This window comes from Phocoena phocoena, chromosome 12, assembly GCF_963924675.1.
Source record: "Phocoena phocoena chromosome 12, mPhoPho1.1, whole genome shotgun sequence".
Classification (NCBI taxonomy): Eukaryota; Metazoa; Chordata; class Mammalia; order Artiodactyla; family Phocoenidae; genus Phocoena; species Phocoena phocoena.
In genome coordinates, this window is record NC_089230.1 from 32,718,261 (window position 1) to 32,745,253 (window position 26,993).

At 36.0% G+C, this 26,993-nt stretch overlaps 1 protein-coding gene across 1 annotated transcript in view; it reads right to left on the reverse strand.

Moving 5' to 3' along the window:
* LAMA2 (laminin subunit alpha 2) overlaps window positions 1-26,993 on the reverse strand; it is a 450,165-nt gene that overhangs the window by 45,729 nt on the left and 377,443 nt on the right. Inside the window, exons 45-51 of the mRNA XM_065888629.1 lie at window positions 24,484-24,638; window positions 17,775-17,918; window positions 16,638-16,771; window positions 14,643-14,802; window positions 11,541-11,665; window positions 6,704-6,866; window positions 5,881-6,025 (exon numbers count right to left, since the gene is read on the reverse strand). Coding sequence (XP_065744701.1) covers window positions 5,881-6,025; window positions 6,704-6,866; window positions 11,541-11,665; window positions 14,643-14,802; window positions 16,638-16,771; window positions 17,775-17,918; window positions 24,484-24,638 — 1,026 coding nt within the window. The remainder of the gene's footprint in view (window positions 1-5,880; window positions 6,026-6,703; window positions 6,867-11,540; window positions 11,666-14,642; window positions 14,803-16,637; window positions 16,772-17,774; window positions 17,919-24,483; window positions 24,639-26,993) is intronic.

The following is a 26,993-nucleotide window of genomic DNA, read 5'->3' on the forward strand; positions in this document are numbered from 1 at the left end:
ATCCACAGAAGTCTTGGGGTTTAAGCTCATCCACAGAGTGATGTTGATAAGATGGCTGTGCATGGAAGTGGAGAGATGGGAATGTTTGTTTTGCAAGATGATGGGATCCACACCCATTGTAAGTTACATTATAGTTAGGGGATGCTGCCTGTTTTGAGAGAGGTACAGTCTTCATGCCTTATTGCTTTTCTCTCAGGTCTCTAAAGGTTCTTCCAGTATGATGACGATAAGAATTCAGAAATAGAAAGGAAAAAGGGAAAAAGAGAGGCTCTTCTCTGTTTAAACTGCTTTGTTCAGAGAGCAGATGGGAACACTTTATCTCATTGATTTTACCCTTTTCATTCTTAAGAGTCAAGCTAGGCTCCTCCTGAATTATGTGCTTTCTCACCATAATACTTGCCCAGGCCCAGCCTTTAACTGCTAAATATATTTTGGATCCTTGATGCATATTGAGGCATTAGTTCATGAACATGACAAATTTGGCCTCTAAATCTTTGCCTGATATAAGATCTGGATTAGCAAGGGTCTAAAGATGGCCACTTGAACCAATGGATTATACGGGCATTTCTAAATGTTTATTCTTTGGAACACTAGTTTCTTGGATGTTCCCGGGTCAAATAAATATGACAATCACTGGGTTAAGCAAAATTAAACATATGTCTTAATTTTATAGCTGCCCATATCTTTCAACATGCTAATATGTAATGTGATGCTCCAAAAGAGGGACCCAGAGCACGAAGTAGTTCCCAAATTTGCTTGACCCTGGAACATTATTATTTTCTCTCAACTCATCATCTTTTAGAAGAGTGTTCTTTGAAAAATAAAAGAACTATCAAACCTGAAAATTCCATTGTAATCTGTAGTCCTTCCACTTCAAAAGAAGTATTTTCAATAAAACCAAACATAATTGCCTTATAAAAAATGTCCAAAATAAAATACCTAAACCTATTAACACCTCAAACCCTCAAAGCAGAATTTTGTAAAAATAAACAAACAAAAAATACCTCAAAAATAAGTTCCCAATTAAAAAAATATTCAGCAAGTTAAGATGTAAAAAATTAATTACTTTTTAGCACATATTAATTTCATACACACATATCTTTTTGACCAGACTGGTGGCTGAAATAAAAAACTTTTTCATACATATTCTTTCTTATCTAGATCAGCAAAGAAGTTTTCATATAGGGCTGTTGACTGGAACATGAAAATAGCCTTTTTTTCTACAGACCTGGTATGTATTTTAATGGTGTCTGTGAAAATGAGATTCTCTATCACAGGCAAGCCAGAGACTGGAGGTAGCTTTCCTTCTTATCCCTGAGTGAATATATGCATTTTTAGAAATCATTCTAAGAAAAACTGATTAAAAAGCAGAAACACAATTGAACTGAAACTCACTGGCCCAAGTGTTAGCTTTGATAGAGAGACAGAGGATGGCATATTTTTACTGATTTAAAGGAAGCACTCTACCCTATCCTTTATGAGTGATAGCAATGAAGTGGGTTCTGCTATGGAATGCTAATACTTGCTTTTATTTCTTGCCCTATTTCTTTCCCTTATAGAATAGCCATTAACATAAAATTTTAGAGCTGATGAGTTCAGACATCATTTATGGGTAGGCAGGGAAATAAGGGTTTTATTAAATACTAGACACAGAGTAGGGGCTTAACAAGTATTTTATAATCAATGCTATAAAGGAGTTGTTATAAAGTAATTGTTTTTACTTTGGTAATTCTTTTCTTCTCTCTCTTAGTCCACTGAAAATCTAAATGATCAATCTTGCATCCATATCAATGCACTTGAGGGGATAGGAAGCACTTCTATTAGTGACTGTGGTTCCACTAACTGTCTCTCAGGGAAGGTGGGGAATCCCTCCTGAAGGAGTGTATTTGAATTTCAAGGGACAGTGGCTTTTACAAACTAGCTGAGAATAAAGCAACTAATCTGGTATCTGAAAAGGAGCAATGGCCTTACTTGAGTTCCTATCCCACTATTCCATGGATTCTGATCTTGCTAAAATCCACAGTGCCCTCCCTACAACCAAACCCAGTGGGGTCCTTTGATCCTTATCTTAATCCATATCTATGCAGTATGTGAGGTTAAAATTTCCATCCTTCTAGAATTTTCCTCTTTGACTTCCATAATGCCAACTTCTCCAAGCTTCTCTTGCCTTTCCAACGTCATTCTCAGTCTCCTTCCCCAGGACCTATTTCTTTGAACACTTCTGAAACGCTGATGTTCCCTAATGTGCTTTCATTTGGCTACTTGTCAGGTTTCAGCTCTCGGGGTAGCTCAAGTTTATATTTACTTACCATATGTTGACAACTCAGAAATATATATGCCTGGACCTGATTTTTGCCTAAAAATCCACATTCAACAGGTGAGTCACTATATACATCCCCAGTTGATATTCCAAATTAAAATGGTTCTCTTTTTCCTCCCAGATCTGTATTATTTATTTTATTTGGTGGCACTAAGACTCCCACCCAACCTCCTAAATTAGAGTCATCCTTTCTCCTCACCATTCCACATCTTACCAATCAACAGCCCTACTAATTTCATCTCCTAAATAACTCCAATAGCTGTCCCTCTTAAAATTTTTTAAATTTATTTTTTCTAATCTTCAATTTTTATTTTATTTTTGGCCACGCTGCACGGCTTGAAAGATCTCAATTCCCCGACCAGGGATCGAACCCAGCCACGGCAGTGAAAGCCTGGAATCCTAACCACTAGGTCACCAGGGAACTCCCTCTGTCCTTTTTTTAAAAAAAACACTTTTATCGAAGTAAAATTGACATAGTATAATTTGCCCATATTTAAAATGTACAATTTGACAAGTTTTGAGATCTCTATACATCCATGAAATGATCACAGTCAAGAAATGAATATATCCATCACCCCAAAAGTTTCCTTTTGTCATCCTTCCTTCCAGTCCCTCCCTACAAAACCCAGTCAACAAATATCCTCTATCGGCTTTCTGTGACCATATGTTAGTTTGTGTTTTCTACATAATTTCACATAAATGTACTTTTTTGTCTGCCTTCTTTTACTCAGAAAAATTATTTTGTTATTAATCCATTTTGTGTGCAAATTAATAGTTCATTTTTTTTAACCACTAAATACTATTCCATTGTGTGCATGTACAACAATTTGTATATCCATTCACCTGCTGATGGATATTTACTTTTTGTTTTTTTGAGTATCACAAATAAAGGTGCTATGAACCTTCTGGTACAAGTCTCTGTATGGATATATGCTTTCACATATCTTAGGTGAATACTTAGGAGTGGAATGGTTGTTTCATATGACAGGTCTATATTAAACTTCTGAAGAAAGTGCCAACCTGTTTTCCAATGTGGCTGTTCCAATTTACATCCTCGTCAGCAGTGTATAAGAATTCCACTTACTTGACATCCCTGCCAGGCCTGGGTTTGTCCAGTCTTTTTAATTTTAGACATTCTAGTAACCGTATAGTGGTATCACATGTGGATTCATTTTGCAATTCCTTACTGTCAAGTCCCACTGCAACTCTTATTTCAAGCCATCATTCATCTGTCTGAACTACTATTGTACCTAATTGGTCACCCTGCTTCCAGTTTAATCTGAAAATTTCCATTTTTCATTTCTCCTTTCTCTGATTATTTCCTTATAGCTCCCTTTGTGGGCTCTTCCTTTACTATACTGCTTCAATATTGCTGTTTGCTCAAGGGCTTTGGATCACCTTATTCTAGATATGACTGTTTTGTTTTTCTCATCTCTATTAAGGTACAATGATTTAAAACATGAGGATGTTTTGTAGCTATCCATCTCTGCCCCACAACTCTGCCAATCCTCAGATACGCGTAACTAATGCCTGACAATTACACAGCTTCCCTAGGTTGCTAAGGATACTAAGAGTACCTTTAATACAGCACATCCAAAATAGAACTCAACATCTTTTCTAAAAAACGATGCTGCATTTTTCCTGTATCCAATAGCTTGGTAAATGGCACTGACACATTCTTTGTTATTTTAAGAAAAAAAAAAAAGGAATCAGTTTTGATCTCCTTTTTAAAAAAATCTTACTCTCTGCATTGAGTATATCATAAAGCTCCTCAATTTTAAAATGCTTAATATCTTTCAACTCCATTCTTTCCTATCCATTCTCATGGTTCCCTTCTCCTTGCTCCTGCAGTTTTCCTGCAGACTGCAGGAGCATCTGAAATTGTCACCATCTACCCTCCAGGTTGCTGCTAAAGAAACTTTACTAAAACACAAATCTGATGGTGTCACATTCTTGATTAAAACTCTTAGTAGTTCCCTACTGATTTCAGGAAGAGTTGAAACTCATTAGTTTAGCTCATAAGGCCCTTTATAAACTGACTCTGTATTCTCTCCAGCCTCATCTGATAATTTTCTGCCAACATTCATCCTGTTAGCCTATGGATTGACTTGTAGCTCCTAAAGCATTTCCCAAAGTGTGTCCAGCCAAATGCTACTATGGCATGGAAGGATTCTGGTGATCAAAGAAGTTTGGGAAGTGTTGGATCAAACAAAGTTAAACATTCTTCTTAACTACTGTACCGAGCCTCTAACACGCAAATGTAACTTACTCGGGAACAATGTATACAGACAACAGTATTCCAATTTATTTTATGAGGGCAAAACCAGTTTTTGTCCAAACTGAGGAGTTTCTCCCGGGTTTCCTGTTCCAAGGAAAAGCAGTTGGAACAAGATGTATGATGATGTATTATGCTCACTGAGCCCTTGAGGCTTTCATACAATGTTCACCTCTCTGAATTGTCCAAAGGTGCTTTTCACCCAGAGTACTCCTCAGCCCCTGCTCATGCCTCAGGGCGCTCCCTTGGGGGCTGACCTCTGGGTTTGACTTTGACGTTTCTCTCTTCTGAGATTCCTAGCCTGCTATGCAGATCTCTACATGGCAATTAGATTTCTACTCTCTAACTGTTGACTGACTTGTCCATCTCCCCCATTAGACTGCAAGTTCCATAAAGACAAGGGCTTATAGACTTCACTTGGTTCTTGCAGAGTATTTACTTGGTTCTTGGCAGATATTTGTTAAGTGCAGGAACGAAAGATGGTGCAAAGTTATACCTAAATTTTCATGAAATGTCACACTGGCATGTTCAAAATGAATTAAGTCTAATTATATAAACAGAAGAATCTAAGTTTCATTTGCAGATATTGGTAATGCCATAGTACATAGAAATAGCGGAATTATACTAAGATAAAAATAGCAGTCCGCAAAGACCTAATAGGCTTGGATTTCTGTCTTGGTTGTGAGATCTTATGTATATATGTCTGGGACCACATATAAGTTGGAGTCTACACTTTCCTTTCTGTAAACCAGAACAAAATACCTGCTCCATGAGCAAATGAAATAATGTTTGTGAAAGTGTTTTGAAAATGTCCTGGAATCATAAAAATGTTACATTATTATTAATTAAATTATTAACTTGCACACATACAAATTCTTGGCATTTTCAAAAAATAAAGAACTGGTAGCTGTGCTCTATCACCTCTACAAATTCTACCTGTGGGCCACTCTAAAGGAAACATCTTGGCAAAACGGGAAGAAAAGGAAAGCATACAAGATTTTCAAATCTACTACAGGATATAATTTTACAAGTTGTAAGACAGTTTTATGCTTTCAAATTAAGCTCTCAGTTTCAAAAGAAAATGACAGAGAACCATTTGGCTCTTCAATCAGTCATGTCTAACCCAAACCACCTATAAGCTAAGCCAAAGAAATGACTGTATCAATTTTTCACAGAATTTGTGAGTACCTAAAATAACAGACAGGGTCTTCCTCGTGATTAGGTACGTGGGAGCTTTGGATAGCATGATTAAGGCTCTGAGTGCATTATTACTATAGAAACTCACCTTGTTTTTGAGTTCTTGACAAGGTGAATGATTTCCATTTCCCATCATTATGGTTTTGATTGCTGACAACGGAAGCCATTCCTGAACCCAGATCATAGCTGACTTTTATGTGCCCATCAGTGAGCTCTACACTCATGAAATCTTTCTATTAATAGAGTATAAACACACCAGTGATTAGATACACAGAGAAATATATGAGTATTCATTTTCTTTGTGGAGTTTATAATAGGGCTTTATGGCTAAATTACTGACTGTGTTGATCTGTAATTGAAATCCATTTTTGGATACAGAATTGGTGTTACTATTTTGTGAATGTTTGTGGGTGTGATATTATGGTGCAAATGGTCACAACGAAATTACTAGGATGTGTCCTTTTATGACAGGCGTAAAATTGGGTTCCTTTGAAAACATATTAAGCAAACTAAAGAGTACATTTCCTGAAAGAATTTACTAAGAAATATTGACCTGGAAAAAATAATGAGGCTATTTAGAACCACCTTTTGACTTAGGTCTCTAGAAGAAGACTAAGGAATAGTTTTTCTGCTGCATGTTTCCATACCGGGGGAATCTTTACTGGGTGCTTCTCTTAAAGGATTATATGGGAGTTATACTGAAAATAAATAAAAATTAAATTGTATCTGTAATTAAAGTTACTGATGGAAATATATAAACACTATGCACCACTCTTGCGTATTACCCAGCCATCCCAGACTCCTTTGAACGATAACTGATAATTCAACAAAACTGATAACTGCATTGGAACCTTACAGAAAAGAAGCAAACATATTTTCAGTCATGAAAGATCAGCTGTGCAAATCTTTACCAGGTCTCGTGTGGCAAGGTACATCAGGAGAGCATTTGAAGAAAATGTCCTGAACTTGAACATGACAGTAGAGATGTTGGGGTACCAACGAATGGGGCGGCTGACTAATGCATAGCCTTCTCCATCAAACTGAATAGTCCCCTCACTATCTTCTACCTGCGGACTGAAGAGAGACATTTCACATGAATCAGACGATGTCTACTTGGTCCATCAGTATTCAATACATCACACTGTCTTCTGAGACTGGACTGTAGGCTGTTGTAGGGCAGGAACCATCCCAGATATATCCTCCATCCTTCCCCTTCTCTCCAGCTCTACTGCCACCATTAGACCAAGTAACCACCATCTCTCACCTGACTTCATTAGGTGTTCAATAACTAGGTCATTGATGTTTTAACTACTTTTGCTGAAGTGCTTGGTGGCTAGTTATATTAGTGTTTAAGTGTATTTTAGTGGTGTGAACTAGTGGGATTTTGGAATGGGCTGAGAATGCATTATTACATTTCCCAAATACATAACATAATAGGGAGTAGGGGTTGGCTGAAGAGTGAAGGTGGTTGAAAGGTACTAACTTAAATATGTAAGAAAAAAAAAGCCGTACAAGGATATAGGCTTCTATTCTCTGAACTCTTGCTATGCAGTAGGATTTTCTGGGACAGATTTGATTCAGATAATGAAGGGTTCCTCTAACTATGTGTGTTTGTTGATCTGTCTTCTTCACCAGGATGTAAGCTCTATGAAACCAAGTAGAGATTATGGGCCAGGGTCCATGCCAGGCACAAACTGAGCATCTAGTGTGGTACTTGGCTAATAGCAGAATCTGGTAGATATTTGTGGAATGAAAGGGATATTAGTAAAGCAAATTGCCTCACAGAGAATATATGTTCAATCAATATTGGTTGAATAATTAATGAATAACTAAGATAAGTCTTGTAAATATAACATTTAAAAAGATTTTTTCCAAATGAAAAGTTATCATCTATCTATCTTATCTAATTGATGTTAACAGAGTAAGTTTTGATTGTGGAGATATTTTTAAACTTTAAATATCTGCGTATTAGCTTATATTTGAATCTGTGAAATTGGAGTGTTGTACTAACTTGAGAAGAGAGGAGATATGAGAAATATTATAGTAATCTCATAAAATAACAAGAGGTTAGAATAGTATTTGCATGCAATCTTGGCTAATGAGAAAAATAATAGGGTATAAACATTAATGGCCTTGAGGAGGAGGAACTGTTACTCATTTTAGACAAGTTGGCTTTCTCTCTGTTTCTGGAAAAGGAGAAATAAAACTCTGAAGACAAAGGGAAGGGAAGAGTCTTAACTATGCGTTTCACAGTCAGGTTTTTGTAAATTTAAGATATATCTAAATAGGTATAAGATCAGATGATGCCATATTTTTTTTTTCCTAATGTACCCTTAAAAGATGCTTTTTCAATATTCATGAAACATGTTCACTGAAAGGTTGAGGGACTAAATCAGCCTATTAACAATATAATTTATGTGAATAAATCAGCTGAATAATTTTGGCCTTCCTTCATCATTATAACAAATCCATTAAAATCTAGAGCACCACATTTGAGATAAGAAAATGTAATGTAGCATCTACTAAGGAGAAGTTCCATGAGGTTCTCAAATCCTAGGATTTTGCATTATATACTGCCATGCTACCAGTGACAATAGGGTGCGAGAGTCACCACTGACACTTTCCCGAGTGCTCTGGCCCAGTGCATTGTTACTCACAAATTGAAGAGAAAAAAACACAAAACTTCATATATAATGTCAGGAGAGGCACTGGAATAAAAAAAATATATATCACATTTTATTTTCCTTGTACGGAAACCCTGGGATATTTGTATCCTGGTGTTCTCATGCCCTTAATCTATTAATTTCCTCAACACACAATCGAAAAAATAGCAGAGTAGATGGCAGGTACCCTGGAGTATGACGTGGAATTTCAGAAGTCACTTTAACACCTCAGGTTTCAGTGTCTCCACTCTGAGACGAAAGGGTTAGATCTACTCCAACCCTATTAGAGCTTCTACTCAAGCAGCAGGCAAATCTTCGAGCAAGAGTTTTGTACAAGAATAGCAAAACAGGGGCTTCCCTGGTGGTGCAGTGGTTAAGAATCTGCCTGCCAATGCAGGGGACACGGGTTCGAGTCCTGGTCTGGGAAGACCCCACATGCCGCGGAGCAACTAAGCCCGTGTGCCACAACTACTGAGCCTGCTCTCTAGAGCCTGTGAGCCACAACTACTGAGTCCGTGAGCCACAACTACTGAGCCCGCGTGCCACAACTACTGAAGCCCGTGTACCTAGAGCCCATGCTCCACAACAAGGGAAGCCACCGCAATGAGAAGCCCGCACACTGCAACGAAGAGTAGCCCCTGCTCACTGCAACTAGAGAAAGCCCGTGTGTAGCAACGAAGACCCAACGCAGCCAAAAAGTAAAAAAAAGAAAAAATGAAAAAAAAAAAAAAAAAAAAGAATAGCAAAACATACAGATGAAAATCAGCCTACTTCATTTAATTCATTAGCTAAAACCGGTAAATCTGGCTTCAAATTGTTGACTTTGAGGTGGGGGAAAAATGAATCTTTCCAGGTATAGACTCAATATTTCAACATCTAACATTATGCTAGAGTTTTCCTATTCATTTTCAATACATTTACCAGGAAGAGTGACAATTCTTTTCTAATTAATAAATGCTAAGCTTCTTAACTTGCCTTTTGTTTCTCTTTTGAACCTGGATTTCTGGTCAAGTTAGTAAAGATTAATTATGCTATTTGGAACAGCCATGCTCTTCCATGTAAAGCTTGTTAACCATAGAACTAGATGAATATTGAAGTTTAGTATATTAATATTTCATCATTGTTTCAGTGTTCAGCTAAATACATTTTACTAGTAGCAATTTTTTCCCTATTTTTTAAGAAAAATAAGATACACTTTTTTTATAGCCCTGACAGATATTCCTTTCTAAAACATTACAAAAATTATATCCTTTCTACTGACTACTGAATAAGTTCAAATTTCTAAAACTCACATTCCAAGATCTTCTACAAAATGTTCCTAGTCTATGTCTTGTAGCCTTGTTCTTTTTCATCTGCCCCATTTTACCATTTCTGCTCTAAAAGTGCAACCATTAATTTTATGTTAAAATGTGTTATATGTTCTCCTGAAAAGAAAACAAACACCAGGAGTTCTAAAATATTTTTCCTAAAATTACCAAGGCTTATGGAAAAATAGGGCTAGAGCAAGCCACTCAAAACTTATGTGCCTTTGTAATCAGAGCACTCACAAAAACAGTAACATTCTTGATCAAAATATTAGTATAATTCAAAAAGGTATATTAGGAATTTTTAAAATAAGGAGTTATTTCAGTAAATGTAGAACTTTAGCCTATTATAATTATATTAATTCATATAATACTTTATATGATGAAGGCCTAAGCTCTTTGCAGAATTGATAATTAGTGATGCTACAGTCTTAACACATAATATGCACTGCTGAAAGGACATTTAAATACTTTAGACGTTTGTTTGATAATAAGCTTTGGAAAATCCTACTTAGAAATTTACCAAAGAAATGTTTACGGAAAAGTTGGTGTTGATTTGTGAGTACCAGAATATTAATGTAGAGCTCATTGTCCTTGTATTGAAAGAATTTTACAGACAACATTCTATATCAGATTTTATTGAAGATTATTAACAAAACCACTTTAAACTATGAATGGATCAGGCTTTCAAACTGTCCTCAATGCCATACTGAAAAGTCCATGATGACAAAAAAAAGTAGAAAGATGAAAGTTAAAACTTTTGGAGAGGGAATATTTTTGGGCTACTTTCTTCTATAAAACTCTAGAGATGTTGAGAAGGAAATGTGAAGTATACTCTGCTACATTAATGGAGAATTTAGGTCCTAACAATGTACATGTTCCCTTTATACTGGAAATAAAAAATATAAACTCCTTAGCACCTAATGATGTTAGAGTTACTATGTATATATATTAAGCTTCCAGGTATTTAATTTAAATTTTATAGCTTTAACTAAGTATAATTAAAATTGTTGTAGGCTCAGATGATCAGTGGGCTTTAAGTTTTTTATGCAGAGAAATCCTCTATTTCTTCTTAATTGTTTTACATCCTCTATTCAGGTTTATATAAGAATATTTATATATGCTTTTTAAATATTTTTGAATTCCAACATTCTAACCTCTATCTTATAATTAGTGATGTTTATTATGAAACTTTCTCCTGGTTTATCTTGACCCCTGCTTCTTAAGCAGAATCTTCAAGTCCCATGGGTTTCCACTTGAAAAGCACATACATGATGCTATGTGTCATCTGAAAAATCCTGTAGGAGATAAAACCTGCAGTATCGTTCTATATTTTGTTGTAAACACAAGAAGAGTGAATCCAGGCTCTGAGAGGCCTGAAGCTTAATCAGTTTAGGGAGACCTTTCCTTAAGTAAAAATAAATGATGACTACAGAATAGCCACAGACACGCAACACCTCCTGAACATGAAGGTAAGCTGGAGTGGAAGGAGATAGTAGTCTTAACTGACTGAGGCTAAAATGTCTTACCTTTGCAAATTTTACAAAAACACATGACCATGTCAAAGTACTAGGATACTTCCCAAGTCCTTGGAAAGTACCTGCACAAGTGGGGGAGGGGACTTAAAGTTTCTTAGCTTCCTGGTAAATCTACCTCTGAACACAATCACTTCAAACTTGTTGTATATCATCTACATGATAATAGAACACTGCACAATAAAATTAAAGCTTTTGTGATCCACAGGCCTGATGGACCTTGGAAGAGTCCTCCTCTCCACTAACCTGACGGTACATCCTTTGCAGTCACCTTCTATTTCTCGGAAATTCCACAACCCTATAGGTTTGCTGTCAAAGTATGCTTCTCCCATACAGCCAGTGAATGTAATCACACGTACAGCATCAGCCTTCTGAAGAGAGAAACATATTTGTTAGAATTTAGAATTTCACAAAAAAATTAAGAGTACCCATGAGAGTTATTATATGAGCAGCAGAATCTGGAGTAGTTATTATCTACTCTTTGTGAAAGTCTTGGTTGTGTACGTATCCACCTTTCAACCATATAATATCCTCATGGATCCTGGTTATTCTGTGCTTTACCAGTTTATCACCATCAGTAAATAAACGCTCCAAGCTTCCGACCTTAGGTAAACTGCTTATTCTGAGATTCTATTTTTTTTATTGGTCTGTAACATGAGATTATTAGGAGAATTAACTAAGAGAATTTATTTATGGTACCACATTCAGTGCCTGGCACAGAGAAGGTGTTTAATAAAAGTAAGTGTTCCTATCCACTAAGGAGATTTACGAGAAAGGGTACATACTGACTACATAAAGGCGAAAAAAGCTTGCATATTGATTACCCTATGATACTGCTGTCCCCAATTTTTCATTTCCTTTTACACCCAAGTAGGTTTCTAGGGCAGGAGAATGAAGGAACAGAGTAAATTTATAAGAGAAGGGTCCCTGTCGTTGTTGTTTGCAGGCATACACAGCACAGAGCCCGACATCGAATAGGGGCGCAATAAATATTTGTTGAATGACAACTCTGGTGTCATTCTCACAGGGAAAGGTCTTTTATAAATTTTTATTTTATATTGGAGCATAGTTGATTAACAATGTTGTGTTAGTTTCAGGTGTACAGCAAAGTGATTCAGTTATACATATACATTTATCCCTTTTCAAATTTTTTCCCATTTAGGTTATTACAGAATATTGAGCAGCATTCCCTGTGCTATATAGTAGGTCCTGGTTGGTTATCTATTTTAAATATAGCAGTGTGTACATGTCAGTTCTGGGTATTTAGCAGTCAAGAAGGAGGGGAATGATCCGATCCACTCTAGAGAACCTTGCTGTAATTTGAACAACTATTCCTTTTAGTGTCAATATATTACAATTCTACAACTTTAGAAGCACTTTGCCAAGGCGAATCCACATTTACCTGAATAACCTGGAAGGAAAAAGTGAATTGATATGTTTGGATTTTAGAAAAAATAGAAGATAGTCACTGAGTAGTTAAACATTTATAGTTATAATTTTAGGTTAAACTCATCAACACATACATCTTCCTACCGTTATGATCAAGTGGGGCACTGCCATGGAGAAGGAATGTTGTCAGACACTGACAAATACAAGTCAGGAACAGTCCCTGGAATTCTCTGTCATCTGTGGAAGCTTCTCTTAATTTCCCAGAGGTTGATTATCCTACTTGTGAATTGTACTTGCTTTTTGCTTTTCCTTCTTGCATCATAAAAACTATACTTGGGATATTTTCCTGCTCCTTTGAATTTTCACTAGCATGTTGATTTAATTACTTGTTTTCAGTTTTTTGGTTCATATTCTGGTATGGCAGAAGCCTTGAAACTCTAGGCCAAAATGATGAAGATTTTCTGTAGATTTCATTTGCTTGTGTTTTTTTCCCCCTCAGACTGGCATAAATAAGTTTATGTCTAGTGACATCTGAATAATAAGAAGAATTATTTAAGGTGCAATTTAAGGTGTGACTACCATATCTTAGGCATGTAATCTCGCTATTCATTGAGGTAGTAAAGGGTGGTGATTAACAGTAGAGATTCTCGCGCCTGGTAACGAGTGTTCAAGTCCCAGTTCCACCACTGATGGCTATGTGATCTTCGGTGAATCATTTAACTTCTCTCTTACTTAGGGTCCTTAACTATAAAATGAGGAGGATATTATCTACATTTTTGGGTTGTTATGAAAACTGTTAATTCATGTAAATTACTTAGAACATTACTTAGCAAATAGTAAGGGTTATATAAATGTTATAGAAGTTTATTATTGTATCCTACAATATGCAAGCAAGGTAGATACTTTTATCTCCCTTTCTAGTTAAGGAAACTGAAGCCCAAGAGGTTAAGTGACTTGCCTAAGGTCATATTTTAGTAAGTGATAGAGCAGGGAATTCAACCTGGATTTAATTTCAAAATTCATGTTTTTTTTGTATTACTCGGTGCTATCCCTATATTTATCTTTCTGAGGAGGAAAGAAAGTTGGCAGTATGACTGTATATTACGATGTACCATATATATTTATATGCAGCTCTAAGAAATGAGGATGACTTTAGTGTGTAGCTGTGGAATCCATTCCAATACTTTAGAGTCACATCTCATACGCAAAGCAAATAAAACAACCTCACTCTATATGAAGGTTGAGTTCTCATAAATTTGGGGTCACCCTGGCTTTTCACATTTTCTGACTAATCTCATCCCAGGATGATTCTGCCAGACCCAGGATTACGCATTGTACTTGGTTGTGCTCTTACATCTCACCCACAGGTCGTTTTCCCACACCTAACTCCATTTAATCAACACGAGCTTCTTTAAAATGCAGGCACTTTGCAATCTGAAATGCATAAGGACCTGTCACAAAGCAATTATGAATATTAAGTGCATTACTCGATAAGAATGAGAAGAGCAACTTGAAAACTTTAAAAATCGGATCATGATCTGAAGGCTTATGGCTCCTGTGATATTTCCCAAGGTATTCATAAATCTTTTAATTAGATGTGAGTTTGAACTTTATAGCACTTTATATCAATATATCATAAATAGATTCAGAAAATGAGGTATCTTTAGAAAACACTTTGCTCTTGAGGCAACTAAGATATCAAAAAATTGATGCCACAGATGAGGGCAAAACAACAACTGTTTAAGTAAATACACATAGGTTTAAAAAGACTGTGCTTCTAGATTGGATATTCAAGGAAGAAAATTCTTACTCAAAATATATTCATGTTTTCATAAAAACAAATTAAGTAAAAAGTGGTCAAGTTTTTGCAGCGCTTTATCATGTCTTTGCCCAAAGTCATCATGCCAGGAATTGTCTGCAGAGATTAAATAAACAGAATGGGGAAGAACAACACATTACCTTCAATTTCCCAGTCAAGCCACCAACAAACAGCATTGCGTTTGCGTCCACATCTAGAATAGTGTACCCTGGAGGTGACGCTGAATGGTATGTACTGGGCATAATGCTGGCTTTGGGTCCATCCAGAGCTCTCACGGAAATTGTTCCGTTTCTCCCAGTCCTTCCAGGGTACGTGTTGAAATGAAATGAAAGAAAATACAGAAAATGAAGTAGGTATCACATTTCTGGTCACTTCAGATTTAAAAGATATAAAATGTAGAGATTTGTTTTGGAATATTTAAGAGATAGCTGGGTGTTTAGCTTCAAACATTCCAGATTCATTCAAAACCCAGAATCTGCTCTGTGCTATACGTTTACCATCAGATTCAACCAGGACCACTGAGCAATCTACCCTGATTCTGAATGTGTCCAGTGATAGATAGGAAATGACACAGCAACAATTAGCTGATGGAATTACTGTTGGTTAAATGGAAAGTCTTTTTCCTCTTGCTTTACAAAACAATATGCTATTTACCTACATGGACCATTTAAACAAGTTTATATTACTTCACTCAGTCTAATTTAATTCAGCAAGTGAACCCCAAATAAGCCACCCTTCTGCATTATAAGCTGCATAATTTCTCCTAAAATCCCTGATTATCTTTGATCCAAATTTGCTGAAGTAGTCTTCCTGGAATCATGCATCATTTATTGTTTGGCACACCACCTTAATGTGTACACTATAATATCCAGGCTACAGAGTTGTGTATACAAATTGTACAGAAGAACTTCACATTTAGATTCAATTAATAGACTTTTGGAAGCTATTATTATTGTATTTCATTTTCTTTTTTTAAGTGATTGGTTCCCATGAGTTATTAAACATGAAAATCTGATCTTTTTCCGGAGACAAGCAGTCATAACAAAACTTTGTCATATTTCTCTCCCTACTGTCTCATTTTGGTAATCTTTTTATCTTTGAGGGTACAGTATTAACTGAAATATGTAGAAACAATAGAATGAATTTATAAATAAGGTTCTTCTTTAAGAGAATACATCTTTTCTAATAGAACTGTACTTTGCAAATATAAGTATTCTTAAGCCCAATAAAGTACTTAATCCCTCCCCCACCATCACACATGTAAGCATTTTATCTGTTGCTCTCTCCTCTCTCTCCCTCACACACACACACACGCTTCTATTTAAGATCTTAAAAAGGAATTGAAGATATTTCTTTACATTAAGTTTCTTTTAAACTTTTAATTGTGAAAAAATTAAACATATACACACATAGAATGAAACTCTATGTATCTATCACCTAGATTCAACAATCACCAGATCTTCAAGTCTTCTTTACCCATCTCTGATCAACTTCCCTTGGCCTTTAACAAAACCTCTTGACTGTTAGCTGCTTTGTGTTTAGTAAGTAGTTGGGAATTAGAAAAAGAAGAGGAGAAAATGAAGAGGAAGTATTTAGGACAAGAATGGATTCTACAAGTAATCTGTACACTGTTAGAAGTTAATTAAATTAAAGCATCAAGGATAGAATTAATCAATTTCCTATTCCTTCCCACAAGTAGTGTGGACCTGACATATTTTATATTCATGCCAGCATTTAGATACTGCACCCACCTGTAGCCAAGACTGCTGTGTAGACTAGAAGAGGCACTTTGCGCCAAAGACAGATACCAACGGCACCTCTTATGCTCTGGATTGTACTGAATAAGGGCAACAGAAAACAACTTAACCTCAAAGTTTCTACAGGACAACCAGATGAGGAGGCCAAAAAGGACTGGTCATTCTGTTCAATACCTTGAAGATCTGTCAATTCCTAACACGTTCTACAAAGGTACCATTCACACACACTTATACATGTATATAATATATAACATTCGTATACATGTGTGTGCGTACCTACATAGCTACCTTCTTGAAACAGAAATAAAATTTTTCTTATAAACTAGGAAACTACTTCAAAATTCTGTCAATGATCTTAATCTCTATTGAGTTAGTTACCTTGATGCCTCAATACGGTACCAATATGAGTCATCAATAGTCAAATCTGGATACTCGACACGTCCAACTCCGGATCCAACATCCCAGAGGAAGCTGACTTTGCCTTTACGCATTTCTATAGCCAGAAAGTCAATCTAGTGCAGAGAAACACAAAAACAATAGATATCAGATATAAGGCACCCTGAGAGAGGAAGCCAGCCGAGTCTTTTCAACAGGTGCCATTTTCAGATATATGAAATAATTAGAAGCCTCACAATAAAGATTCCCAAAAATATGATCTATTATTTCTATGATTAAATAATACTTTATTATTGTATCTTTATAATACAATGTCCATACACATGTTCATAGTGCGGAGGCAAATGTGTTAATTCAACCAATTCTAATTAGGTCTAACATTGAGACAAATGTCTTTTCTTGCACTGATACTTGTGGTAGAGATAAACGCAAATATTTGGGTTCAGAATTCATTGTTTTCACCATGGGCACTGACGTTTTTGAGGGGCCAGGTATGCTTTTTCACCCAAGGTGATCCAAAATTTCTCACCTGATTTCCAAGTATTGATTTATGTGATAAGTGGTCTGTTGAAAAGTCTTATTCATTTTGGAAGGTCTCCATGTGTATAAAGTCAAATGGGTCAAATAAAAGGAATTAGAAGTTTGAGGTGAGCTCTTTTAGATACAATTTCTGTTATTTCAGTTTGAGTCATTAATTCAACATGAATCAGAAGAGTTTTCATTGGTAAGAAATAGTACACAATTTTCAGTTTCATTTCACATGAAAGTTCATTGTAATTTCTTAGTTAGAGAAAAATGTTTAAAAAGCCTCATTCCTATTAATCTTTCTTCTTAAATAGCTGGATCTGAAAATATAATTCAAAAATAAATGCTGGTATACTCACAAATGAAAGCAGATATACCTAAACACTGTAAAAAGTTTTCATTTCATTCGCCTTCTAACTTAATTTGACACTTCAGAACTTGGTGAGGTAAGATTCTGAGGTTTTCGAATCTGAAAGGCTACCTTATTGAATTTTGGGACCATTATATTAGACTCTAATGTCCCACACTACCAGGATTAACCTCTGACTATACACATACACAGTAGGCCAAAGAAAGGCTGAATGTTAGACTTACAAATTTGGCACTTCCAAGATAAAAAAGGAGGTTGTCCGCGACAGCCGTCTTTACGTTGACAATGATACTATTGTAGCTTCCTTTCTTGATTTCTGGCTTGTATGTTCGAATGCAGTCACCTCCCGAAGACACAGATACTTTGATCTTTAAGAAAAACGAGGTACAAAGAACCAAGACTAAATCTCTCAGAAAGTTTGAAGTAGCTCCCAATCACAAAGCCATCATCATCTCTTCTTTGAAGTTATTTTTCCATCAGCAAATGGTATCATTAAATGCCCATATGTAGACCCCATTATACTCATTAATGAGGGCACAGAAGAGTACCCTTCCACCAGTATTTTGACAATGATCTGTTCACAGTCTCATGGCTTGTTAGCAAGCCACTACTTTTTGAAGCATGCAACTAACAAATTCTTGCCTTCATAACTTACTACTTTATGAATAGGGGAACATTCTCAAGAGGTGATTTTATATGAAGCTAATGGTATAGATCTTCATTCAGGTTGTTTAATGAAATTTTACAATTCAAATTTCAGTGATTTTGGTATCACTTAAAGTAGGAAACCATTTTTCTTTTAGTTTTTGAGAGGAGATTACCTACCCTGCCATGTTCTTACAGTTGAAAGAGGCCGACTAGATTTTGTTCCAGATGTTCTAATAAGAATAATCATTCTACTCAGAACATACATTTCAGAATAAATTATACCTTTTTATTAAGTCACCAGGAAAAGGAACAGAAACAATTTCCAGTGGTTATCATTACTAATGTATTTAACAGCTCCTTTTTCTTTTGACTAGTACTTTAAAAATTACTATAAATTGCTAAGATAGAAATTCCTATGTGACTAGAGCTGACACTGTTTGTACCAATTTGTACTTACATTTAGGGAGCCTTTCTTCAATCACAAATAACACTAGTTGATTATTCCATTTAATTTTCTTTGGTCCATGTGTACTATCAAAAAGGTACTTTCAGGACAGCAATGTTGTTGTTTGGACTCAGAGAGATTCTGTTACTTTGTTAGAGATAGTGTTCAAAGTAGGAGGCGGAGACACATACAAAACTTCTGTCACTGATTCAAATTCCTGGCTTCAGGCTTCAGGAAGCCTCTTGCCCCTCACTAGGGGTGAATTTCCATTTTCTCATCACTTATAGCACTTTGCACACTTTGGAGAAAGCCAACGGCTATTATTGTTACCTCCATAAAAGGGCTGTGCAAACTCCAAACAAGATAGCCTAGGACACCAAACCCATCTCCATCTTATGGTGAGACAAGGAGGTGTCTTGAAGAGTCTAATGAGAGAGTAGGTGTTAGGCAGTGCCAGCACCCCTCTCCAAGCGTGGTACAGACTACACAGAGGACGTGCTGGATTCAAAATTGGTTGGATTCAGAAGAGAAAGCTAAGGAGAGATTTTTGGTTCTGACAAATATGTAAATTCATCTATGTTTGAGAACTCCCGGGGATATAGCAGATCCGTTGAATCTCCTGCGGATCCTGTGTAAGTCATATACTCGTACTGTTTCCTCGCCTAATCTGCTATCCAAATTGCATTTCCAAGCAAAGAAAACAGTGTGCTGGAAAGAAACAGGGGCTCACCCTAATGGAGTTCTGTGTGGGGCTGGGGCTGGAATAATCTAGGACGACTGCTGCTTAGACTGCTCTCCCTGTCCTTTCCTTCCCTCTAAGGGTGGGACCCAGACTGCCAACTGAGGAACACAGTACTGGTCACCAGAGAGTTTGCTCTCTGTCCTGGAGAGTTAGTCTTCCTGCCTGTGTGCTTTTCAGTTAAGAAGGTAGCTCTTTGTTCCACAAAGATAAGATAGGATTTCCCTTCTACATAAAATGCTAAGAGTAGATGAATCAAAATGACTTGCAAAAGAACACAGATCAAGTCCAGAAGGCTTGACAACAGATTTTTATCAAGGATTTTTTCCCCCTAGTCTTAATGAATTTTATTAGAAGGAATAATCTCAAAATAGAACTGATAATGGTTAAAATGTCACACTGTACAATTTGTTAGAGATTTTAAAAATGATCAAACTGCCTTAATAAAATTTATTTATTTATTTTTTAACAGGAGAAATAAAAAATGACTTGCAGAGAAACAGAACCGGGAAAGGTATAACTCATTTTTGTTATTTGTGATTAAACTAGCCATCATATGTTATTTTGGTTATTTCTTTTGTTATTACAAATAACTCGTATGTGTTATAAAGAACACAATGTAGTAATACTTCTCGGTTACTGTTTAGAGAAGAAGTGACTGAATATGGGTGGGATGCATGACTGATCAGGATGTTTCTGCCCTTGCTTGGGTATACCTGGTAAAAATGGTAGGGGATTCCATGACTGGAGTGTTGAAAGCGGGGTTCTCAAAGCGTTGTAGACAGAGCACCAGTACTGAAGCCTAATTCAACTGATGAGACTCCACTGGAGGACTGAAAGTCTGAGTAGCCATTTTAGAACTAAGGGTGTTTAACACCTCTAGGAGTTAAAATTACTCTGCCTTATGGCATACTTTACATATCAAAAATATATGGATCTCTGAACAACATGGCATTGTTATACCCAATACGCCAGGAATTAATCTTGTAAAGTAACCCATTGCTCAACTCTTAACACATTTTTGTAAAAACCCTCTGGATTTTCTGTTCTCTGGCTTACAGTTTTGAATATATCCTCAGTATGAGATATCCAGGCAGCCCAAACTATCTGTAACCAGTCAATAGCTACTAATCTCTCTGTTTAAATACCTTGTGTTTTGTTTTCCAATTATGTTGTTTTATATACCTTAAGACAAGTAAATCAAAGGACAATATTTATAAATTTCTCTAGAAGAAACCTCTGACATACAATCCTCTCGTAAGAGGGGAGAGATTTCTGAAATACAAACATCCTCTTAAGATATTTGTTGCTATCAATTATTGTTATTTCTTTTTTGTGTGTGAATTTTTGAATTTTATTTTACTTTTTTACACAGCAGGCTCTTATTAGTTATCCATTATATACATATTAGTGTATATATGTCAATCCCAATCTCCCAATTCATCACACCACCACCCCTGCCACTAATTATTGTTATTTCTAATGTGAACCCTTAGTAAGACCTCTAAACAAAAATCACTAAGAAGTAGGTCTCTCTGAGGCATTTCTCATACAACATTATTTACCAATTCGTCATCATGAACTCAAACATTATTGAGGATCTCATTATTATATCTATTGAATTTTCACTGCATTTTTTCATCCAGTTAACTAGGTCATTCATTTAAAAAGAGTATCAGCCACTCAATTTCAGAGTCAACAAACAAGGGGAAATCTACTTTAAAATAAATGTCTTTAATTTCTTGGTCATATTGAATATGTGTTAGGGCCACATCCAGACACTCATGCCAGATTACAAATATATTTCTAAAATCGGGCAAATGTAATCTTCAGTTAGTACAAAACCCATTTGAAAAAAACATTGGCTGCTTACAAATTTATAACATCTTACAGAAAACAAAGAACTTTGTTGTAACTTCCATTTCTAAAGGTAGTTACAAATTTCCTTAAAAGGCACAGACAATGATTGTTTTTTCAAGCATGACTTTTATACCTTTCTTTCATTCTGTATTTTGAGACAGGTTTTATATATTTACATGCCATAATTTTATCTTTCTTTCCAGGGGGGTGGGGGTGGGAAGAGGAAGCATTTATAACTGATGAATATATAGGCATATATTTAGATTTCTTTACAATGAAGAAATAATGAAAATGTACAGATTTCCCTGCTTGGTAACTAAGTCAGAAAATGTGGCTAAGTGTGGGATTCACAACAGAACAGTTACTATTACTGCTTCTTCAAACTTAACATGGCAAAATACAGGAGGGATACATCAATCTCTTTCTTTCTCTTACCACTGCCACTGCTACAGTTGGGTCTCTTATTAAATTTGCTTCCTTCTTTCTAGTTTCTCTCATCTATCCCACAAACTACTTCTGGATTCATATTCAAATATCACCGTTCTGATTATATTGCATTTCATGTTCAAGAACTTTCAGCTTCTCCTCACCAATGAGGTTTATCTCAGGTACAATTGTGGCTAAAAGAAACTGTTTAACTTACCATTCAACTTACCTGAGAAAACCTGGCCTCCGTTGAATTTTCTAGTTTAATGTTCACTCTAACAATAGTCTTGGCGAATTAGACTGTTCTGTCATGAAATGACCCTGAAACCTCCTTTTCTCACTGCCTCGGCTGAAGTCATTCCCTCTCCTCAGAATGTTCTCCTTCCTCACCTTCTCATCCCATGTCCAGCACTATCCCATTTCAGAGCCTGGCTCATCCTTCCCTTCAGGAAATCTTTCCGCCCTGACTAGAGGTGATCTTTCCTTTCAGAAAGTTAATAGCACTTCTCAGCGCTCATGGAATGTAGCACAATATTCTGTATTATCTTAGAGTTATTTGTGTACATATCTTATTTCTTCTATGGCGTTGTAAACTGTTCGAGTGGAAGAACATGCCCCACAGCATGTAACCTTGTGCATAGGAGATGCTTTTTCTGCATTGGTTAAATCTTAAATAAAAATCCAAACCTTGGAGTAACATCTGATTTCTTTTCACCTTGTGCTTCACATATACAATGCTCACCTGTCATCCTTACTGCCTGCAAGGTTCTCATATTGTAGTTCAATGTATGTCTTCTCAACCCTATCTGCTTCTTTTACTCTGAGTTTATGTACTTCATCTTCACTAATCTTTCTGTCATTTTCTAGGTTTCTCTTCAATTAGTCATGAATTCCTTTTCAAGGTTCACCCTGAACTTATTGTCTTGACCTGGTTTAAAGATATCAGGTATGTATAAGGAGGGAGAAGAATATACTGTCACTTGGGCATCATATTCTTGGCCACTCACTAAAAAAGTAAGTTTATGGATTAAGAAAGGTTATTTCTGGTCATTTTGGCTTCACAGTTGCTTAAAAATAGAACTTTTTAGAACTACCATATGATCCAGCAATTCCACTCCTGGGTATATATCCGAAGAAAATGAAAACATTAGTTTGAAAAGATACATGCATCCCAGTGTTCAGAGCAGCATTATTTACAATAGCCAAGATTTGGAAGCAACCTACGTGTAAAGAAGATGTGGTATATATATTCAATGGATTATTACTCAGCCATAAAAACAAATGAAATTCTGCCATTTGCAACAACGTGGATGGACCTAGAGAATATTATGCTTACTGAAATCAGACAGAAAAAGACAAATACTCCATGTTATCACTTATATGTGGAATCTAAAAACTAAAACAAATGAATGCATATCACAGAAACAGACTCACAGATATAAAAAACAAACTAATGGTTACCAGTGGGGAGAAGAAAGGGGAAGGGGCAAGATAGGGGTATGGGATTAAGAGATATAAACTACTATGCATAAAATAAATAAGCTACAAGGATATATTATACAGCCCAGGGAAATATAGCCATTATTTGTAATAACTTTAAATGGAGTGTAGTCTATAAAAATATTGCGTCACAATGTTGTACACCTGAAACTAATACAATACTGCCAAGCAACTATATGTCAATAAAAATAAATAATTAAATAAAATTTTAAAATGGAATTTTAAAAACTGAAGTACAGTTGATTTACAATGTTTATTAGCTTCTGATGTACAGCAAAGTGATTCAGTTATATACGTGTATATATATATACACATATATATATTCTTTTTTAGATCCTTTTCCATAATAGGTTATTACAAGATATTGAATATAGTTCCCTGTGCTATATAGTAGGATCCTGTTGTTTATCTATAATACACAAAATCATGTATATCTGTTAATCCCAAGCTCCTAATTTATCTCCCCTTTCCCCTTTGGTAACCATTAAGTTTGTTTTCTATGCTTGTGAGTCTGTTTCTGTTTTGTAAATAAGTTCATTTGTATCAAAAAATGGAATTTTTGAGATGGAAGGCTTGGGTATCTAAAAAGATTCCAGTTTAAGCCTGATAACATGAAAACTGTTATTTTTTTTCATTCTATTTCTATAACGATCATAAGATGACTTCACAAGGTTAAAGTTTCATATTGGCATTTACAGTTCTGTCCTGGTTCATTAAGATGCTACCTTCTAGAAAGTTTTGCCTCTATCCTTATAGTCTTCTAACTGGGTTAATAAAGAGAAAAATTTTGAGACAAGTGAAGTATTTCCTATTCTTGCTCCAAAAAATTGCAGAAATTGTAAGCAAAATAATTTTTGGTTGCTTGTACTCAGACAAAAGAATATATAGAAAATAATAGTTCCTCTATGCTATTATTCCTTCTAACCTTGTCTGTTCATTCCTTCTACAGCCTCACTGGTTGGCCTGTTTTGCTTTCATTAAGAGCAAGGCTCTCTCATCCATGCCTTTTTAGTACACAAAAACCAGGCTTTCATTCTTACAGTTTGTATTAACTCTATTCAAACAATAATAAAATATATCAGAACTTTCATTTCTAAAATAGTAAGTAGTGATTACTCTTCTCAAGAAATGTCTTTTGAAATTTATGGGAAAAATATCTAATCTTCCATTCCCCACCTCACCTGCAAACAGCTTCAAATTAAAGGAAAAGAACCAGAGATCATTCAACAGGATACACTGAAGGAAGGTATTCCTTCTGGGAATAACACCAAAAATTACAATCATTTACTGATAACTGAAAGGAGAAAGAGCTTACAGAATTGGCCTGCTTCCGGGCTTGGTTTATCAGTTCTTTTATCTCAGAGATGTTTTTCTTCAGGTTATCCTCAAGTTCCTTGATGGGTTTGAGTTTATCTATCAGTCGATCAGCTTCTTGTTCTAGATTTTTCACAGTGGCATCTGCATCTGCAACTGCATAGAACAAGATTAGCGCATACCATGCACTCACACGCATGCACACACACACACAGATCAGCGCATACCATGCACTCACACGCATGCACACACACAGATTAAAGCATACCATGCACTCACACGCATGCACACACACAGATTAGCGCATACCATGCACTCACACGCATGCACACACACAGATTAGCGCATACCATGCACTCACACGCATGCACAAACACACACACAGATTAGCGCATACCATGCACTCACACGCATGCACACAGACACAGACACGCATGCACACACAGACACACATACACAGAAATGAAAACAGCAGTATGCTTAAGTAAATAATGGAAAAGATTTCATCTCATCCACACGAGAAAAGCAAGGCCATGACAGTTGAAGCAGTTTGTGATGGCAAATGGAAATATTTTAGCTGGGACTCAAGCAGACCAGAGGAGGAGATGTTAGAAGAAGAAGGCCAACACTTTGGTTTTGTGATTAAGGTGAAAATTTGCATTGAAGATTGAGAATATGATGAACTAATTCAATGCTTAATTTCTAGCTTCAGCCCCAAAGCTAACCTTTATAGCATAGAACTTTAGTCATAGAATCAAGGAATTGGAGAAGCCTCTTTAAAGTCACCTAGTCTGTCCAAGCCAGAACTGTATTTAAATCAGGGTTCTCACACAAAATTGGTTTTCCTTCTTTTTCTCACTGTCTTTCTTTGTATATCTTAACGAGAAAAGCTATAAAAATGTCTTCTGAAAAACATCTCAATGTTGAACAATCCTTCGACTGAAGGCCTATATTATACTTTAATTAAATCTTTCATGCTGCAGTTCATTTTCATCTTGAAGAATAGTTGATTCTCCTGCTCTTTACATTAGGTTGAACCACATTAAACTGTCACTTTTGTAGTTAAAATTTAAAGAAGGTTGAATATTGACAATTTTAAAAGGGGTTTAACCCTAAAATAATTGAAGGTTATCACTGATCCTTAGACTTCCAGCTTGTGCTTTTCATAGGAGGGCAAATGACACATGGAAGATCAATTATTCTGTCCCTAGGATGCTGGCAGTCTTATCCAAACCATGTCATTAATAATCTGATCAAGCGTGTATTGTTCTGTTTTCTGTCATTGCGACCCTGATGAAAAAGAGAAACTGCTTAAGGTCCAAGGCTTTTGGCCCTGATGAACTATGAACGATCTGGGAATTAATCCTTAGGAATGAATCGGATGTGCTAGAAAGGAAGTAAGTTATTTTAAAACTCGGTTTTGAAGTAAGTATTTTGAACTCATGCTCATAAATATGAGTTATATAGTTAGTGATGTTTAAAAAGAACTTGGTCTATTATTTTATTTTATTTTTATAAATTTATTTATTTAATTTATTTATTTTTTGCTGCATTGGGTCTTCATTGCTGGGCGCACGCTTTCTCTAGTTGCAGCAAGCAGGAGCTACCCTTCGTTGCAGTGTGCGAGCTTCTCATTGTGGTGGATCCTCTTGCTGCAGAGCACGGGCTCTAGGTGTGTGGGCTTCAGTAGTTGTGGTGCAGGGGTCTAGTTGCTCCGCAGCATGTGGGATCCTCCTGGGCCAGGGCTCGAACCCGTGTCCCCCGCATTGGCAGGCAGATTCTTAACTACTGCGCCACCAGGGAAGGCCCATGGTCTATTATTAACTTCAACGAATAGAGTTGCTAGATCAAGAACTGACTCTTCTGAAATGCAGGTTATTGAGGTCAAAGCTCTTGTTACATAACTGTATAGGTATTCAACATAAAGACAGTTACCCCTCCGTTTTTACACTTTAAATAAACCATTTTCTCCCTTCCTTTAATATTCCCCAATATTATTCTGATATTCTAAAAGTTATTCTAGAAGTGAGAAAAAGTGATTTAGATTTAGATTCATGAGAATGAAAAAAGGGCTATGCAGGGACTACTTAGATAAGTAATGGATCCTTTTCTTCTAAAGCTCCCAGAAGCTTTTATAAAATGTTTCAAAATGGAACCTGGAGGTCCCCCCATCCCCTACTTTTGTTTTCCCCTCTATCTTCTGTAGCAGTTGAAGTCATATGGAGATTATCTTCTTGAGGTTTTAAAAATAAATAACCTGTGATATTGAGTCTGATGCTCTCTTGTGCAGGAGTTTTTGAAAACTTCTCACTTTCTTCCATAATTATTTGTGTGGATTTTAAAATCATTGCTGAAGACAGATTTTAATAACAGTGTTTCACTAGAGAATTATCTATCTCTTTTAGGCTTTACAATTTATTAGCCTAGAGTTTTGCTAAGTCTTCTCTTACCTGCTAAATTTCTTCCCTTATCTTGTTATATCTCCTTCAGAACTTTGCCTATTTGTGCTTT